This window comes from Zea mays, chromosome 7 (assembly GCF_902167145.1).
Source record: "Zea mays cultivar B73 chromosome 7, Zm-B73-REFERENCE-NAM-5.0, whole genome shotgun sequence".
NCBI lineage: Eukaryota > Viridiplantae > Streptophyta > Magnoliopsida > Poales > Poaceae > Zea > Zea mays.
The window spans coordinates 99,323,965-99,342,485 of NC_050102.1; the positions used below are offsets into that span (position 1 = coordinate 99,323,965).

General features: G+C 42.0%; 1 protein-coding gene, 1 long non-coding RNA gene and 1 other non-coding gene across 5 annotated transcripts; 2 read left to right on the forward strand and 1 right to left on the reverse strand.

Moving 5' to 3' along the window:
- Positions 1 to 319: 319 nt before the first annotated feature.
- LOC103632617 (uncharacterized) lies at positions 320 to 734 on the reverse strand. The gene is made up of 3 exons (XR_556064.2): positions 636 to 734; positions 475 to 562; positions 320 to 403 (listed from the first exon to the last, which is right to left on the reverse strand). It is a non-coding gene; the product is annotated as an uncharacterized lncRNA (long non-coding RNA).
- A 424-nt stretch (positions 735 to 1,158) lies between these two features.
- On the forward strand, positions 1,159 to 10,940 carry LOC100192562 (uncharacterized). Of its 3 annotated transcripts, none has more exons than XM_008652623.4 (9): positions 1,159 to 1,312; positions 3,453 to 3,538; positions 3,819 to 3,864; positions 3,939 to 4,098; positions 4,227 to 4,296; positions 9,751 to 9,802; positions 9,998 to 10,141; positions 10,313 to 10,432; positions 10,531 to 10,940. In XM_008652623.4, the coding sequence occupies exons 1-9, from the start codon at positions 1,274 to 1,276 to the stop codon at positions 10,576 to 10,578; spliced, it is 765 nt and encodes a 254-aa protein (XP_008650845.1). In that variant the 5' UTR covers positions 1,159 to 1,273; the 3' UTR covers positions 10,579 to 10,940. The 3 variants fall into 3 exon arrangements, with proteins under 3 accessions (XP_008650845.1, XP_008650846.1, NP_001358561.1); NM_001371632.1 differs by having other exon boundaries at positions 1,195 to 1,312; positions 3,939 to 4,143; positions 10,531 to 10,912; XM_008652624.4 differs by lacking the exons at positions 10,313 to 10,432; positions 10,531 to 10,940 and adding an exon at positions 10,215 to 10,277 and having other exon boundaries at positions 3,939 to 4,143.
- A 420-nt stretch (positions 10,941 to 11,360) lies between these two features.
- On the forward strand, positions 11,361 to 11,433 carry TRNAK-CUU (transfer RNA lysine (anticodon CUU)). The gene has a single exon. It is a non-coding gene; the product is annotated as a tRNA-Lys (tRNA).
- The last annotated feature ends 7,088 nt before the right edge of the window (positions 11,434 to 18,521 follow it).

Here is an 18,521-nt window from a genome sequence, read left to right on the forward strand (position 1 = left end):
TTGTGCAGATAAAATAAAAAGTATCATTTTTGTACCAACGGCTACTATGGTTTGTGCTTCTAAAATATCCATCACATTTCATACTAACTTTCTTGCTATGAGTGTCAAACCAATCACAACGGAAAAGGACAGCTGCCCGACGCTCCATCAAATCTGAGTTATACTACAACTCGATAATTTCTTTTAAGCAGCCATAAAAATCAATACATTCATTATTATGAGTGCCCCCAACCATGACTCCATTGTTTTGGGTTCTTCTATTTCTCTCACGGTCAATGGTGTGGTACCGAAAAACATCAACAAGGCATGCAGAAAAAATTCGAACTCACAAATCCGGTTCGCATGCCAATGCATATAGGTCATCATCAATGTCTTCTCCCTCGACAAAATGCAAACTTGCAATCTGAAGACATAAAAAATCCATGGTGAAAACAAGTCAATTATTGATGCTGAGGATATGAACTTGAAACTCACATGCTTCTTAAACCAGGAGGAAAAGTGCTTCTGAATGGTTTTTTCCACATTAACAATCCCTTCATTCTCTAACTCTTCCTTATACATCCTGATATGGTATATATTAGAGGCGATAATAACAATTCATATAAAAAATGGCAAATGTATAAGGAAATACGTACTTTATATATGGCTCGACCTCCAAATAATTGTTTAGGACATACCAAACCATCTTATCATAATCATCTTTGAGGTATGTAATTCTTGGCGCTCCAAGAAGTTCAACTCCATGCTGAAAAACATAAAATTTGCCTCTACTCAAATCAACACGCTCTTTGTTCCTACCCTCCCAATTGTGTCGTGTGTCAATATGTGAAGTTGAAATTTTTTTATGTTTATTTAATATTTTGAATGATTGGTATATTGGAATTTAAGACTTTTCTAGTGGGTACGTGTTACCTGACGAGTAAAAATACTCGCGCGGGTATAAATATAAGTAAGATTTTATAGTCGCAGATATATATAGGTAACTTGTAGATTTTTTTTTGATACATACGAGTGTGGAAGTTGGCAATGCCGCTCGGCGCTTTCGGGTGCGCCCATGTAGCAACCTCTGTTCCGCTGCACTGTTCTTCTCTTCATTCAAGGGTCCTGTACTCCTGTAGGTCCCGCCTTTTTCTAATCTTTTTGTTACCTGAGCTTCCATCCATCTACCCGTTTAATTAAGGGGCGCTGCGTTTCTTTCTTTTCGTTTCTGTTTTCCTCCCACCTCCCCCTCTCCAGCTCTCCTACTGTCCCCTCGGCCTCCCGCCGGTGAGCGATGGAGCGGCGGTCCTCCGTCCGCTTTGTGCCATCCGAGGTGCGCACCCGCCCCGCGCGCCATTCTCTCCCTTCCCTTCTCCTCCTCCCCGCGCCGCCGCGGTGGCGTTGGGGATTCGTACTGTTCATCGCGTTGTCCCAACCCGGTGCGGGTTGGGCTATTGCTGTTGCAGGCGTGAAGGATTATGTTTCCCCCTGTTTGACCGGATGACGTTCTAGGATTCGTGCGTGCGCACAAGATTGGTTTGGTTGCTTGCGCGGTGCTCCGGTACCACCTGCCTGCTGGGGTTTATTGGGGGGTTTCTTTGCCCTCCCGTTTGGGTTCCATTTGTCGGCTTCTGGGGCAATGGGAGCTTCTCCTCTTTCGAGGATGAACTTTGTTGGGTTCCCTCTGTTCGTGCCTTTACTTCTCCACGATCGCATTTTTCGGTGGCTGGGGGGGGGGCGACCATTCCGATGATTATGAATCATCGCCGAGTTGATTGTGCATGCAATTTTTGCTTCTTGATTGGGTTGCCAATCGCTTGGTCCGAGCCGTGGTATGCCGCTCCGGTAGAAGTTCTTCGACCTGCTAGGGTTTTGTTCATGCCTCGAAGATGCCCAATAGTAGGGGCAAACCGCAATGTTGGTTTAGGTAATCAATTCGTGCTACGGGACAGAAATGACTCGCTTGATTATTGCGTTGATACATACATATACTTGTAAATTTTGCCACACCAATGGTGATACCAAAATGGATTGTTATGTGGGAATTCGTAATATTTAACTTAATGGATACTATAACTAAGTTTTGGCTTTTGAGTCAAGTGATGCTCCAGTGGCAGGGGGGAAATGTTCTTTTAGCTAACCAGTAATTGAAACATGTGAAAAGGAATTGTTTGATTGTTCCATTGGTACGGCCAGTTCATACTTGTAAAATTTCACCACAGTGATAGTCAAATTACCAAAATGTTCCCCCTGGCATTTGATAATGGGGAGTGGGGACTGAGAACTGAGTCCTTATCTCATATCAGATTTTGTACCAACGACATTGCTGTGTTGAGGATTGTTAGAGCAACTCCAGTAGTTCTCTAATAGACTTCCTAAATCAACAATTGAAGTAGTTAACACAAAAACTCATCTCCAACAATTCTCTAAATGAACTTTCTAAATTTAACAACTTCTCATCTAACCTTTATTCCTCTCTACATTTGGCAACCATTTAGCAACTCCCTAAACAAAAATGTTTACTGCATTATGTAGATAATGAAGGTAATTGATGACATTTGTGACTTTATTTTTTTATGTGGATAGATACAAAACAAAACTACAACCTATATTTAGAGAACTATTGGAGAACTCACATTTTTTTACTCCCAAAGTTATTTAGCAACTTCTTAAATCTGTGATTTAGAGAGCTAAAATTTACATAACTATTGGAGTTGCTCTTAGGTTGTAGGGTCAAACATTATAAATTGCATATTTATTTAGGGTATCCCCAACAAGAATTCGAATAGCTACACGAATTGTATTTTATTCTGTACAGATGAAAGAGAAGGCTGAAACACACTCGCTAGCTAGGACTCACGCAGCAAGCTCACACGATGTCCAAGAAATCCACTCTCTAACTCTGTGGTCGCCTTTCTTTCTAGCGTTTTCTTCTATTTTTTATTTGTTCTCTTCTCCATGCGGAATCATGGATCCTCTTTTCGTTGATCAGTACACTATTAAGGCCCGTTTTGGTAGGGCTCTTTCTCTGCTAGCTCCAGCTCTGGCTCTGGCTCCTCTAAGAAAACAACACCCTCTTTATTTTCAGGAAGAGCTTTAGAAAGAGCACATTGTTTGGTTGAAATATAGCTCTTCATGTAGCTTCTCCTACGATGTAGCGTCGACAAGAGAAAAACATGGGAGATGCCATGAGCTAGTAGAAGCTTTTTTTCCTGGCTCCCGGCTCCTATTGGTTTTTTGGAGGAGCTCCTCTCTCTTTTCTAGGAAGAGCCTATTAAAAAGCCTCCCCTTTGGTAGATTTTTTCAAGGAGCTGTTGGAGGAGCCCTTGAAGGAATCCTACTAAAGGAGCCTAATATGGTGCTGTTATTGCATTTTAATTAGTTTTGGAGTATATATCATGCTAGTTTTATTAGATATACATGTACTTCTTTGCATTTTGCATTATAGATAGCTTGAAATACTCCTGGTACAGATTGCAAGGATGGAGAAATTGGCTGCAGATAGAAAAGACCAAGTCTTTGATAACAAGTTCTGCCAGAAGCTTGCAGAAGAATTTAAGTAAGTCTCATATTGTTACTTTGTTCCAACTTCCTCGTTGGTTTGAGTACAGTTTTTTTTATCGAACTTTCCACTTGAAACATATATAACGATTGAGATATCCTGTATTGCTCTCTTCTGAGTTCTGATTAGTCTCTTGTACCTTTTTGCTTGACAGTATTAATACAGGGTGTTGTGAACCTGAAACCCATCCATTTTATAGTTTTAACATTAGGTTGCATGCAATAGTTTCAAAGTGATGCTTCTGATATGTGATTACATTTTCTGCTCTTATATACAGTCGTTCTGTTGGCCGTGCTGGAAGTAAAGCGTTACAAGCTACACAGGTGATGATACCTTAATATGCCCCATATTTTACCAACTGTGCACTAGCATGACCTGTTGACATCTCTGTCTATAGGTTCAAGGATGGTTTCTTAATAAGTTTCCAGCATCAGCCACTAAACCTACTTGTGTGCCCACTGCTTCCCAAGAAAAGACTTCAGCCTCAGAAATAAATGTATCAGTTTCTGAAAAAAGATCTGCAGCTTCCGAAGAGAAACTTTTCCCTCTTGATACAGGTGTTTCAAATAATGAGGATGAGGTTTCTCCTGTTTTTCCATTAGGTATTTTCGAACATAGATGTTGATTTTGGAGACCCAGTGTTTGGTGCTTGACAATGAATGCTGTATGTTACTCTTTTTTTCAGAAACTAAAGATATGATTCCTGAACTTGAAGACCTGGAGTTTGAGGCCAAGTCTACAAAGGATTTTGCCTGGTAGATATCATTGCACATGCACCTATTCTATTGTTTCCAATGTTCGTTTCTTGCACTTACCGTTAGACTTAATTTGTGTATAGAATGTATTTGTGTTATGGGCCTAGCCCAACCCATGTAGTCTATTAGGCCTTTTAGGTTTAGAGGAAACCCTTTAGGGTTGATTTGGTGACAAAGGGATCCCGGGAGGATTGGAGGGGATTGAGGGGGAAATGAACTAATTTCCTCCTCAATCCCCTCCAATCCCCCCGTGATCTCTGGTCACCAAATCTGCCCTTAGGGTTGATTTGGTGACAATGGGATCCCGGGAGGATTGGAGGGGATTGAGAGGGAAATAAACTAATTTCCCCCTCAATCCCCTCCAATCCTCCCGGGATCCCGGGTCACCAAATCAGCCCTTATGTAGTATGTTCTCTACACTTTTGATAATCTCTACTACTTATTAAGGCTGCAATAGTAGTCTGTCATTCCGTGTTCTGCCACCATTCCCTGTTCTGCCTTTTCCATGTTTTGCCATTCCCTGCCTTTCACATTCCCTTCTCCTCGCACAACTCATTCCCATGTTCTGTCATTCCCATTCCCTGTTCTGACTTTCTCATCTCCCCTCCCCGCAAAGCCCATTCTCATTCTCATTCCCACGTACAGCCCACATCTAGCTAAAATTAAAAAACACAAATGGCCCCAAGAGGATTCGAACCCGCGACCTCTCAGGTAAATGTAAGCAGTAGCTACCGCTACACCACATGTGTGTTTATGTCTACATCTATGACAGAAAAAACATCTACTACATCTCCCCAAGTCCACCTGCTACCCTTACACAATGCGTAGTAGTAGATAAGTATCACCGAGATTCTTGAATTATATTTTTGGATGGAAGGAGTAATATTTAAAGAAGAGCCTTGCATGCAATTTCTTTTGTTTGAATAATGTTTCAACTTATTTTTTTTAAAATGCGCGGCATTTATTCTCCATAATATTTTTTCCATGGATCTGACTTGTGAGTCATTTTCATAAACCAAAGCCAAGGATGAATCTATGTTTCTTTCTTGGAAATCCCGAACAAACACCACTAGTAGGAGGCGCTCACGTTGGCGTCGCTCATCGATGACGAGAAGTAGCTTGACGACTACCAGTTTGACCTCTGGAAGCAGTCCTACGTGGCCGCATGAGCCGCTGTGTATGACAAGCTCCGACGCAGCCGCCGCTTGAACGCGATCCAGAACGGTTGCACCGCGTTTTCCATCGTCAAGCAGGGGGACCTCATGGTCGTTGCTAACGTCGGCGACTCTCGGGTTGGTCTGGGCATCGCATCCAACGACGACGCTATCACGCCGTCCAGCTCATCGTCCATCTGAAGCCCAACCTGCCATGTAAGTCGCTACTGACCGGCCATGAATTCTTGTGCGCTAGGACGACGGTCGTTGCTGATGTTGTGTGAGTGTCCTCGAACATGATGTATGTAGAGGAGTAGCGCATCCGGTGGTGCAATGGCCAGATGTACTACCTTGCTGATGAGCCCAAGGTGCACTTTGTCTGGCAGCCCAGCCAAGAGTCATCGGTACTCGCCATGTCGCGCGCGTTCGTCGACTACTATATCATGGACTATGGCGTCATCTCGGCGCCGGAGGTGACACAGAGGAGGACCGACAACAGTGATCATTTCGTCATCCTCCCCACCGTCGGGGTAGTTTTTTTGTGCTGGTCTGCCTTTAATTCTCTTCGCAAACACACACTTGCTTTTTTGTTTGAGCAAGCGCGTATGGTGGTTTGTGTCTGATGACTGACGATGTACGAGGGAACTTCCGGCAGGCGTGGGGCGTGCTCTCCAATGATGAGACCATGGAAATCGTGGCATATATCGAAGTCTACATGATACTGATGGTTGCAATGTAATGGTGAAACAACTAGATTAAAATAACAAAATTTATGTATGACCAGGATCACAAATGGATTATGAAACATTTTCTCATAACAGTATAACACACATTTTGTATATAAGTTACCGTGGTATTATATGTCTCCGTTGTAACGCACGGGCACTCACCTAGTTAATAGATTATATTTCAATATGGCATCTAGCCTTCTCTCCTAACCTTTTCTTCCTCTCCTCTCCTAGTCGTCCCCGACTGCCATGGCTAGCGCGTCGACTTCCTCCACCGCGCACCCAACCATCCCCTGCTCCTCCGGGTCACCACCGCCATGTTGGGAGCTACCGCGCTGGGCACCCTCATGGCCACCATCGCCTCTACGGCCCAAACCACCTGCACCTTTTGCGCTGCCCATCCTTGACCACCTCGGTTCCGACGCGAGCAGGGGCTCTGTGTCCGAGGGGGCCTAGGTTAGGACGCTCCCTCACATCCTCTCCCCGTCCTCACCTCTGCAGATGTTGGGAGGGGGGCTCGGCTCAGCCCGCCTCCACCTCCTCCCCTCCGCTCGCCGTAGGGGGGCTGGCCTGGGCCGCGCCCGTCGCCCCATCTGTCGCTCGTCATCACCTCCGTTGTCGTAGGGGGCTAGGCCAGGCTGTGCACATCCCTATCCTCGCCGCTGTAGTGTGGGTTGGTTAGGCCCTTGGCCTGGTTGCACCGCCATTTGCTCCCCGTTCCCTCTGCTGCCGATGGCAATGGCTTACTACTCGCTGGCCTGACTCCCACCCTGCTCGACCCTCTTATGCATGATGTCGCGACTGCATCCTCCACGCTTATTATGGCTCTTGCGGCTGCCAAGACGGTAGTGGCCGCTGCCTGGCAGCGTGAACAGGTCGTGGTCGATGCTTGGGAATAGGAGCGCAGTGCTGCGGACGCCCATGCCCACCAGCTCGTAAAGGCTAAGCATCTCCTTGGTAGTCCTTCCTACCTTGCTCCGCTCCCAGATGTCCCTCCTTCAGCGAGGCTGCCATCATCGTCAACCTCACGCATAAGCTACATGCATCCAGAAATTTGGTCCCTAGTTCCATCCTCCTCGACCCGGCTTCCAACACCTATGCTCGCTTGCTCGACCTCGTCCTCACATAGGCATGCTGCAGCGCTACGGCCTGGATGACCACGTCCTCACCGACACGACATCCCTCGCTATCCCATTCTAGCGTCGGATGGATAGCGTGGTCCTCTCCTGGATCCTCAAGACTGTTACTATTGAGTTGCATGATGTCATTTGCATGTGCGGAGACACTACTCGCAAGACCTGGGTTGCCATTGAAGAGCAGTTTCTTGGCAACCGCGAGGCTCGTGCTCTACACCTGGATATCGCCTTCAGGACCTTCGTCAATCTCTCTGTCACCGAGTACTGTTGCTAGATGAAAGGCATGGCGACCACTGTTTTCAAGTCGTCTGATTAATGACGATTAGTTGCGATTAATCGTCCAAGTTGGTTTGAATCAATCGCGATTAATCGCCCAAATCGTTCGACTAATCGTGATTAATCTTGATTAATCGCCCAAGTTGGTCAGTTAGAACGGCCAGCAAGTCGTCCGACTTGAAAACAATGATGGCGACCTCCCTCTGTGGCCTTGGGGAGCATGTCTCTGATCTTACCCTCGTCCTCAAGCTTCTCCATGACCTCAACGAGCGCTATGACCACCTCCGAACTTGGGTTACTTGCTCGGTCCCATTCCCTTTCTTCCATAAGGTTCGTAATGAACTCATCCTTGAGGAGCTCACGAAATAGGTGCCTCCTTGCTTCGACACTGCCATCGCTCTCTACAACTCCACCTCTGAGGGCCAACCATCGCGCCCCCTCTCTCCACTCCTGTCTTGGGGGGCTCGTCGTCACGCTCGTTTGTCTCTCCAGCGTTTGGCTCCCACACACACCCCCTCCCAGCCTAGGACGGGAGGGGTGTGCAAGCCTGCAGGGTCTGGTGGTGGTGGTCATCGTCATTAGAAGGGTGGCTGTGGGGGTGGTCAAGGGGACACTCCTTGGCCCTCTCTCTACAACCTGTGGATGGACCACATCTCTATGTGGCCCAGCCTGCCCCGGGTGGACCTTCACCGCGCCTGCCTTCACCCTGGTCGGCTCACCTGATGATGTCGGCCAAGGGTATCCTCTCGGCCCACTCCCCTCGGCGTCGTCGGCACCTCAACCATTTCTCCTTCCCTTGCCACCCACCTAGTTCTGTTCTAGAACCTGTTGCCTAGTAGGTGGGATTATTAGTCTCTTGCTAGCTCATTTAGCATGATGACCCTAACCCTTCCTATCATCACCGACTAGGTTGTTGATTCCGGTGCCTCCTACCACACCTCTGGATGCTGGTATACTCTCTTCCCACCAACCTCTCTCGTCTCATCCTTCGTCTATCATTGTGGGCAACGGGAATGTCCTCCCAGTCACCCCAGTCAGTGATTCGGTCCTTCTCGAGCCCTTTCATCTTCGCAACGCTCTTGTCACCCCCATATTATTTAGAATCTCTTATCTGTTCGTCGGTTTACCATCAATAACTTTTTCAATATTTAGTTTGATCCTTTTGGCTTGTCTGTGAAGGATCTCACTTCTCTGAGCCTTCTCGTCCGTTGTGATAGCTCTAGGCCCCTGTACACCTTGCGGTTGCCTGCGTCCACTTCTCCACACTGCTTCTGCTTCATCATCGCTCTCACCCTCGTCGCAGCCGCACACACTGACTATTTCCACTACATCCAAGACTTGGTATCATTGACTTGGTCATCCTAGCTCTGGCGTGATGTCCAAGTTTTGTAGAGTAGTTCAATCATCTCTTGTACTAGGGACACCTCTAAACATCTATGCCACGCCCGTCAGCTAGGCCATCATGTTTGACTTCCTTTCCCTAGGTCCTCTTGGGATGTGCATTTTTTATCTCATACACTATGATTTGTGGACACCACTTGTTCGCAGTATTTCGGGTTATAAGTATTATCTGGTGATTCTTGATGATTGCTCTTATTATTCATGGACTTTTCTCTTGAAGTCTCACACGTTCGCAACTCTCCTACACTTCTTCTCTTGGGTTTCCACTCAGTTTGGCCGCACCATCGAGGCCGTCCAGTGCGACAATGACGGTGAATTTGATAACTTCTCTTGGTCATTCTTCTCTATGGTGTCCAACTTCAGATGTCTTTCCATATACTTCTTAGAATGGCAAGGTTGACCGTATTGCACTACTGCCATCATGCGCTCCTTGCTCTTTTAGGCTTTCATGCCTGCTCGCTACTAGGTTGAGAGCATCTACACCCCACTTTGCTCTCTTTGGCACCACTTCGTCCTACGACCATCTTCGCGTCGTTGGGTGTGTGTGCTACCCCAACCTTGCTACCAGTCTAAGGCTAATGATGTTTATTTTTGAACTATGGTACTAATCCTAGCTGATGTTGGTAGTGGTGGGTCCTAGATGTTTAGTGTTGCTAGCTGACAGAAAACAATGCATTTGCTGGCATCATGTTGGTAGCACCACCTGCTGTGTTGGCAGCCGATTTCAATGTCATGAGATGCTATGTTTGTGCTATGCAGGTATGACATTGCCCTATTCTTGGCACACAGGAGGAACAGGGCGGGTGAAGTAGTAAGAATAACTGGCATCTTAATACATTTTTGTATTTAACCATATGGCTCCTTTGAGTTCTCGAAATGCTTCTATAGGTTGTTTCCTCTTCAATATAGTTTTCTCCGTTATGTTTACTTCATTGTTTGTACAATAGCATATTCAAATTTCAGTTTCATCCTTTTGTAACTCAACATCTCTGTACTGTTGTTTTAGGAAGTCCGGGTGAGATTCGAGGGTTTTGGGGCGGATGAGGATGAGTGGGTGAATGTCAAGAAGTTCATCCGCCAGCGTTCCATTCCTCTGGAGTCCTCACAGTGCAAAAGCGTTGTTGAAGGTGACCTTGTTCTCTGCTTCAGGGTAAGTGTAGTAATAGCAGCAGCATGTATTAGATCATATGTTGTTCCTTTTGTTACTTTGATTTGAACATCAGGAGGGAAACGATACGTTTCGTTGTACATGTTTCTTGATACCCTTTTAAAGTTTCATCCATTAGTCTCTTCCTTTTTCTTACTGTGATTTGAACATCAGGAGGGAAACGAGGAGGCATTGCATTTCGATGCACATGTTCTTGAGGTTCAGCGGAAGCAGCATGATATTAGGGGGTGCAGATGTGTATTCCTTGTTGAATACGATCATGACCAAAGCCAGGTATTTTCAACCAACCATACCCTAGGAGTGCCTTGATTGCTCTTATGTTATAGAAGTATTAATAATATGGCTTGATACTCTCTTTTGGCTGGTGGCAGGAGAGGGTTAGCCTGAGAAGATTGTCCCGGCGGCCAAAGTACTTTTGAAGGCTGCTCCTGTTAGCCTGATGGGCATATCTATTCTGGAACTGGAACTAACCGGAGCGTGAAACTTAGGTGAAGTTAGTTTGTGGCGTCCTTGGTCATGTGTGTATTAGCAACCGGCGGCAGCAAGCATGGGCTTGCATCTCAACCCCTTTGGCACAGGACTGGCTGACTGAATTTTATAAACTCGTTATCGTGCAGAAGAGGGAAGAGTACGCGGCTTGAGCACTTAGGGTGTCACTTAGGATGTGTTTGGTTCGTGAAGTCACCTTATGCTTCATGAGGTGTATCATGAATTCATCCTATAATTTTTTGTGGCATCAACCTATTCCTCGTTTATATATTAATTATTAGTTTATGAGTTAGTAATGAATCAACTCATTATATTTCATAAATCAAATTAAAAAAAGTAAGGAATGAAAAGAAGATAACTACCTCATTTCTTAAACTAAACACACCCTTACTATTTCATCTTGTCTCTCGATCGATCAAAAGTCTGAGACTGGGAGGATGTTGCTCCTCCGTCGCAGGCGTTCACCAAGCAGCCGTTGCCGCGTTAGGCAAACTGTGGTAAGCAAGGTTGGTAAGAAAGCATTGATGGCATAAACAAGGACGCTAAGGAAGCAGCATACTGGATATGAATCAAACAACTCTGGAAAAAAAATTGTCATGCATTATCTGTGGTGTGACAGTTTGTGGTCTCCCTTTTTGGGCTAGTTTCCTTCTTCATCTTCGTCGCGGAACGAAACCGTCATATAAAACTACGACGACGGAAAGCAACAACAGCCCGTCTAGCTCAGTTGGTAGAGCGCAAGGCTCTTAACCTTGTGGTTGTGGGTTCGAGCCCCACGGTGGGTGAATTTTTTTTACCATTTTTCATTCATTTTTTATCTTTTCCTTTTAATTGTGAGCTTCGATATTTTTACCTTACATTTTATTTTTAACCTCTTTATTATTTATAACTTTATTCCTTAATTTTTTACTTTATATTATTTTGCCTTCTTTTTGACCCTTTTCTTATTTTTATTCAACATTTCCCTTTTTTCTTTTTGACTCTCGCTTATTTTAAAGTTTTGAAAATTTCCTTAATTTTTTTTTGCCTTTTTCCTTATTTTATCTTTTCTTTGACCATTTCTGTTTTTCAAAAAAAATCTTTTCATGTGTTCCAACTCCACGGTGGGTAATTTTTAGCCTTTTCCCGTTTTTCTTCTGTGGGCTAGTTTGGGTCCATTTTTTATAAGGACCCGTTTGTTTTGTTGGAATTGAATTCCATTTTAATAATTATAATTTAGACAAAACTAATTAAGTTTATATATTTATATATGTAATATATCTGTATATTATCCTAAATCATATGAGAGAGATAGTTATATACTACATTTATGTTATAGCGGCGCAAGTAGAAGAGTGTACTATAAGTTGTATATCGGAAAAACATCATGTAAATTTATATAATCAATTTCCATCTCTCACCTCATGAATTTGAGATAGGCTTATATGATAACTTTGGAAAGTGGTGGAATGTCACATTCTAAAAAAATAACCTATTCCATTAGTAAGATTCCAATTCCTCAAAATGAAAGGAAACAAACGAGACCTAAGGGATTTTCATTTTTCGAAGGGCTAGTTTGGCAGCAACGTGGGAAAAAATCCTAGGGAAGATATCCGCCAACGAGATTTTAGATGCCACTAAATTTTCTAACGAGTCATTTGGATCTATTCATTTTGGAGGAATTGGAATTTACTTAATAAAGTAGTCTATTTGGCTTGGAATTTAACATTCCACCACTTTCCAAATCTAAGATATAAGCCTATTGTAAATTGATGGGGTGGAGCGTGGGAAATGAATTTATGTATCAACAGAATCTGTTTCTACTCTACAACTTATAAAATGCTCTTTCGGATCACTCCTGTATAGTAAAAATGTAGTGTGTAAATTGAAAGTCGCCTAGATGGGGGGTGGATAGGCGAAACCTGAAAATTAAAACTTCATCCCCCAGCTAGATCCCTTGATTAGTGGTTAGAACAAGATATATAATTATCAGAGTATAAAACTAAGTCCTTGCTTGTAAGGAGTATTGCTTTCAAATAATGCGGAATTGATAAATCAATACTACTAATAAGTTTATGAGAATAAAGCAAGAGGGCTTAGACGAGAAGAGCAATAACACAAGTTTTCTCTTGCAATGAGTTGCTTCACTAAATGAGAATTTAACTTAAAGAAACACCATGCGGAATTGATAAATCAATACTACTAATAAGTTTATGAGAATAAAGCAAGAGGGCTTAGGCGAGAAGAGCAATAACACAAGTTTTCTCTTGCAATGAGTTGCTTCACTAAATGAGAATTTAACTTAAAGCAACACCAAATAGAATTAGCAAAGAGTAGTGCAAGAGAAACTTAGAAAGGGAAAGAACAAACAAATCACAAGCAATAAGCACACGAGACACAGGTGATTTGTTTTACCGAGGTTCGGCCCTCGAAGGCCTAGTCCCCGTTGAGGAGTCCACTTAAGGACGGGTCTTTTTCAACCCTTTCCCTCTCTCCACCGATCACACAAGGATCGGCGAGCTCTTCTTCTTTTCAAGGATCACTCTCGATCCCACAAGGACCAACACACTCTTTGATGTCTCTTGCTAGCTTTTATAAGCCTCCAAAACTTTGGAGGAAGTTCGATGGGAGTCAATACTCCACGCGCAAATGAACACGAAGATGAAGCACACACTATCTCTCAAGGAATCTCACAAGGCACTAGGGCTAAACTCAATTGAGAAGCTCTCAAATGCTTGCTCTCTCTTTTGTGGCACTTGTGTTGGTTGTAGTGGTCTAAATCTTGTGTATAGGATGGATCAATGAATATATGTGGTTGGGAGGGCTTGAGTATGTCAACTAGATGACTTGGAATGTTGCTTGGGCTCCCACACCTTGAAGTGGCCGGTTGGGGTGGTATTTATAGCCACCAACCAAAATATAGCCGTTGGTGAAGTCTGCTGGCGAAGGGCGCACCGGACAGTCCGGTGTGCCACCGGACAGTGTTTGGTGCGCCACCGGACAGTGTCCGTTGCGCCGCCACGTCATCCTGCCGTTAGGTCCTGGAGCTGGTCGACCGTTAGAAGCTCTGTCCTCATGTGGCACCGGACAGTCCGGTGTCGCACTGGACAGTCCGGTGCCCCTCTGACCGCTGCTCTGACTTCTGCCGCAACACTGTTCACTTTGCAGAGTGGACCGTTGCGCGCAGATAGCCGTTACTCCGCTGGTGCACCGGACAGTCCGGTGTCACAACGGACAGTCCGGTGAATTATAGCGGAGCTGCGCCTGGAAAACCTGAAGGTGAAGAGTTTGAGCTGAAGTGCCCTGGTGCACCGGACACTGTCCGGTGCGCCAGACTAGGGCAACCTTGGGTTTCCTTTATGCTCCTTTCTTTTGAGTCCTAACTTGTTCTTTTGATTGGTTTGTGTTGAACCTTTGGCACCTGTAGAATATTCTGAATATATAATCTTGAACAAACTAGTTAGTCCAATTATTTGTGTTGGGCAATTCAACCACCAAAATCAATTAGGAAATAGGTGTAAGCCTAATTCCCTTTCAATCTCCCCCTTTTTGGTGATTGATGCCAACACAAACCAAAGCAAATATAGAGGTGCATAATTGAACTAGTTTGCATAATCGTAAGTGCAAAGGTTACTTGGAATTGAGCAAATATAAATTCATAAGATATGCATGGATTGTTTTTTTCATTTTTAACATTTTGGACCATGCTTGCACCACATGTTTTGTTTTTGCAAATTCGTTTTGTAAATCCTTTTCAAAGTCTCTTTGCAAATAGTCAAAGGTAAATGAATAAGATTTTTTGAAGCATTTTCAAGATTTGAATTTTTCTCCCCTTGTTTCAAATGCTTTTCCTTTGACTAAACAAAACTTCCTCTCAATAAAGATACCAATTTTAAAAACTCCTTTTGAACATAATAAGATACCAATTTGAAAAACTCTTTTTAAAATAAGGGTGGTGGTGCGGTCCTTTTGCTTTGGGCTAATACTTTCTCCCCTTTTGGCATGAATCGCCAAAAAACGGATACTTTGAGTGAAATATAAGCCCTTATTTAACTACTTTCTCCCCTTTGGCAAATAAAACATGAGTGAAGATTATACCAAAGACGGAGAGACGGCGGGATACTGGCAAAGAGTGGATAATACCAATGGAGTTGAGTGGAAGCGATGTCTTTGCCGAAAACTCCATTTCCCTTTCAATCTAAGACTTAATACATGAGATGCTCATGAAAACGTATTAGTCTTAGCCTTGGCACAAAGAGAGATAAGAAATATGCAAATGTACCAAAAGAAAGAGATATGATTAAAAGGATATGTCAATTAAGCTTAAACAATTCTATATAATATAGATTGCTCCCCCTAAATATGTGCTTTGAGAGGAATACAAATTTTTGGTCTTAAACGCCAAGTGCACATAATTAGGTTAATGAGATCATGTCTATATCATAGAGAATGTGAAGTGCATTGTGTCATAGTATAGGTGTGATGCTCAAATGCTCATGACAATTGATGCACTTATGAAAGCATGTTATCTTAAGCATTTACCCTTAAGGATTTCAAAGAGGCTTAAGGACCATCCACCTTAGGAACAAAGACAGCTTATCCTCGTTACAAGGTTAAGCTTTAAGCTCTTTGACAATAAAATTACTTCACCCAGTTTAAACAAAGATGTAAGAATGAATATTTGAGAAGTTAAACTAGGTATGAAGCAGGGTTAATGTATGAACATGCTTTCTCTTCCTTTTATACAAGATATGTAAGGAATGTAGGAAGATTTAGGTACATGTATGAATAAAATTGAATAGTTTTACCCTTTTGTACCTTTACATAGTGATGTTCTCTTCATTGTGCTTTGTCCTTAGTCTTATTGAATTCACCGAAGACCTATACTCAAGACAATGTATGAAAATATTTTGCACAAGAGAGAGTTCTACAACTAGTGATCTTTTTCTAAGTCATTGTTTTTAGATATCAAGTAGATCACAAATTGCATAAATATATCATGAATTCTCCTTTTAACTTAGTGCATATCAAGATAGATGTCGATTGAAATTACCAATTGAAATCAAATTGAAATTGCATGAAGCACTAAGAAGCATAAGTGATAATTGAAGTTATTCAATGATCATACAACAGATGCGATCAAAAGAACAACATAGGCATTAGATTTTCAAACATGCTCATAAATAGGAGAATCCGATAAATATGCTACTTTAACATTGAAAGCTACAATCCTTGATAAAGGTGACATTATTTTACCAAGTTGGATTGAAATGTAGTAGCATGTCTTATGAGAAACTTGTTCTCATACATGAGACTATATGAGATTACTAAGATAACGTGCTAGTCTCAATATAACAAAGATATAGAAATAGGCTCCCCCCTAAAGATATGCATCAAGAAAGAAAGAAAGAAATGGGTGAATGCACTCATTTTTAAAGGCAAATGGGGGAGAAGCACTATTTATCTTTGATCAAGGCTTATAAGATTTGCAATAAACAACTCATGCCTGGTATTCTCACAATGAAAAAGATTTAGAATACTCACAACCACACCATTGATGTTTTGAAAATCTCATTATCCAAGTAGGTGTTGTTGTTGTTGCACTTGATGTCTTTCTCTTTCTTGTGAGTGTCCTCCCTTTGTAGTTGTTTCTTTTTCCTTCCAAACTTATTGAAAATACTCAAGAAAGATGTTAATAGCACAAGGGAGTATATGATGAAGGATGACTTCTTAGATAGGAAATAAGCACAATTCAACATCCATAAGCCACATAGACATGAAGTAAATTTCTTAACATTAGCGCACATCAAAAAGAAATATGCACTCTTTGATCAATCACAGGAAATTTACTTCTTCATATTGAATTTATTAATCATTACTTGGAGGCAAGTCAATATGAGAACATATATAGCAAAGGCATGAAATAGATTCTAATGGACAAGTGCATTTTATGAGAAAGAGATTGAATGCACATCTAGCCGACTTTGGTCCAATAAAGGATCTATTTTTCTCATAGGTATAATTAGAGTAAATAATCATTGATGGGAACTATATTTGATTAGGAGGATGAGTTCCCATACCTTTGCTTTTACCTTTCTTCCTTCGGGTGAAGATCAACCCTTTGAGGCTTGTGACATTAAGCTTGCACTTACTCTCTTGTAGATTTTCATAAGTAAGCTCAAGAGAGATGTTAATAGCAATACAAGCACTAGTTTCCCTTTTTGTAATCATTTTGATAAGGAATGAAAAAGTGGATTGCTAAAGCATGGAAACTTTAAAATATGAACTAGATTATTCCTAGAAGCATGCTCAGTTTTATCTTATGGAACAAGCATAGTTAGTTCTTTAAGATTACGGGAATAAATCTAATTCATAACATGGAGAGCGATAAATGTAGAAGAATCATATCCAATATAAGCAAGAAGCATACCAACATAAGTCATTGGATTGACTTTTCTTTTTATGTTAAATTACGCATCTCCAAAGAGAAAACATATTCTCTAATAGTGAGACTACATGGGTTACTTAGATAAAAGCATTAGTCTCACTATTCTAGTTATAGAGAGAATCTTCCTTTTGTAGGTGTCGTAGGGATTTGAATTCCTATCGTGACACCCTATTCTTTTAAGAACTTGGAATATCTCTCTATATCTAAAATCATGGCAATAATAAGATAATAAGTGTAAAACATGCCATGGATTGCTTAATAATTTAAAACATGTAGATTGCCGTAGTATAGAAATGATGAATGTACAATCTACCATATGGGAGGAATATGTTCAAAGAATGGTGACATATTTTAAGAACATTTTAAGTGCTTCCTTTTCTATGTAACTACGTAAGAAATGATAATTTGAGATACTTGCACTTGAAAACATAATTGTTACCATCCTTTGGCTTTCCTCCATGTTGTAGGTATTGACTTTTCGATATGGTATTAGTTCTTTGTTTTCTACAACATCAATATCTTTCCGAGATGATATGAGTTTTAGACATAATAATTTGAAATAACCTTGGATCAATCTTGGATATGTAGATCATTGTAGATTGATAGCTTGAGTTAATAAAAATTGAATTGACTCTCTCAAGCACCCCAAAGCTTCATACCATCTCTTTTTCCTGTAAAGCTTGTCAAGCATATTTTGGTACCCATCGCTTGATGGATCCATTATGGTTAGTCAACAAAGATCTAGGAACCCAAATGTCCTTTGCGCTAGCGCTTGGCAAATTCATTGCCTTTCTAGCACAAGTTGCAATTTTGGGTTGCCTAGTTATATATGAATCAAATGACAAGCTATGAGTGTAGGAGTTACCAATGGGACAATCCTTGCATTGATGTCCCTTTTCCCGGCATGTGTAGCATAGGCGTTTACCAATTTTTGAAGATTTCTTCTTTTCTTGTTTGTTGCTTGCTACATGGTTAGTAAAAACTTTCTTTTCTAACCCTATGCCCTTTTGTGTTAAATGGGGACAAGATTTAATAAAGTGTCCCTTCTTTGAATATTTAAAACAAAGTTTATCATCCTTGTTAATAATCAAGCCATTTTTAAAATAGGGACATGATCTAATCAAGTGCCCCTCTTCAAAGCATTCACTACACTTTCTTGATTCTATTTGTATGAAATGTAACTTGATTATTACCTTGGATGTTACCTTTTATGGAGGCATGGTTGAGGCTTTTGGAAGAGGTATTGATTTTCTTCTTTTGCTTCCTTCTCTTGGCAATCCTCACGTCCTTGACATTTTCTTCAAGGGATTTAGTGCATGCCTCGGTTGTTCCCGTCTCAAGCTTCTTCACCATGTGATCACGGTTATCTTGAGAAGGTTGAGCAATGCATTTCCCTTTTAGTTGAGTCAAGCTCATTTTTAGCCTCTCATTTTCTTCTTTGAGCTT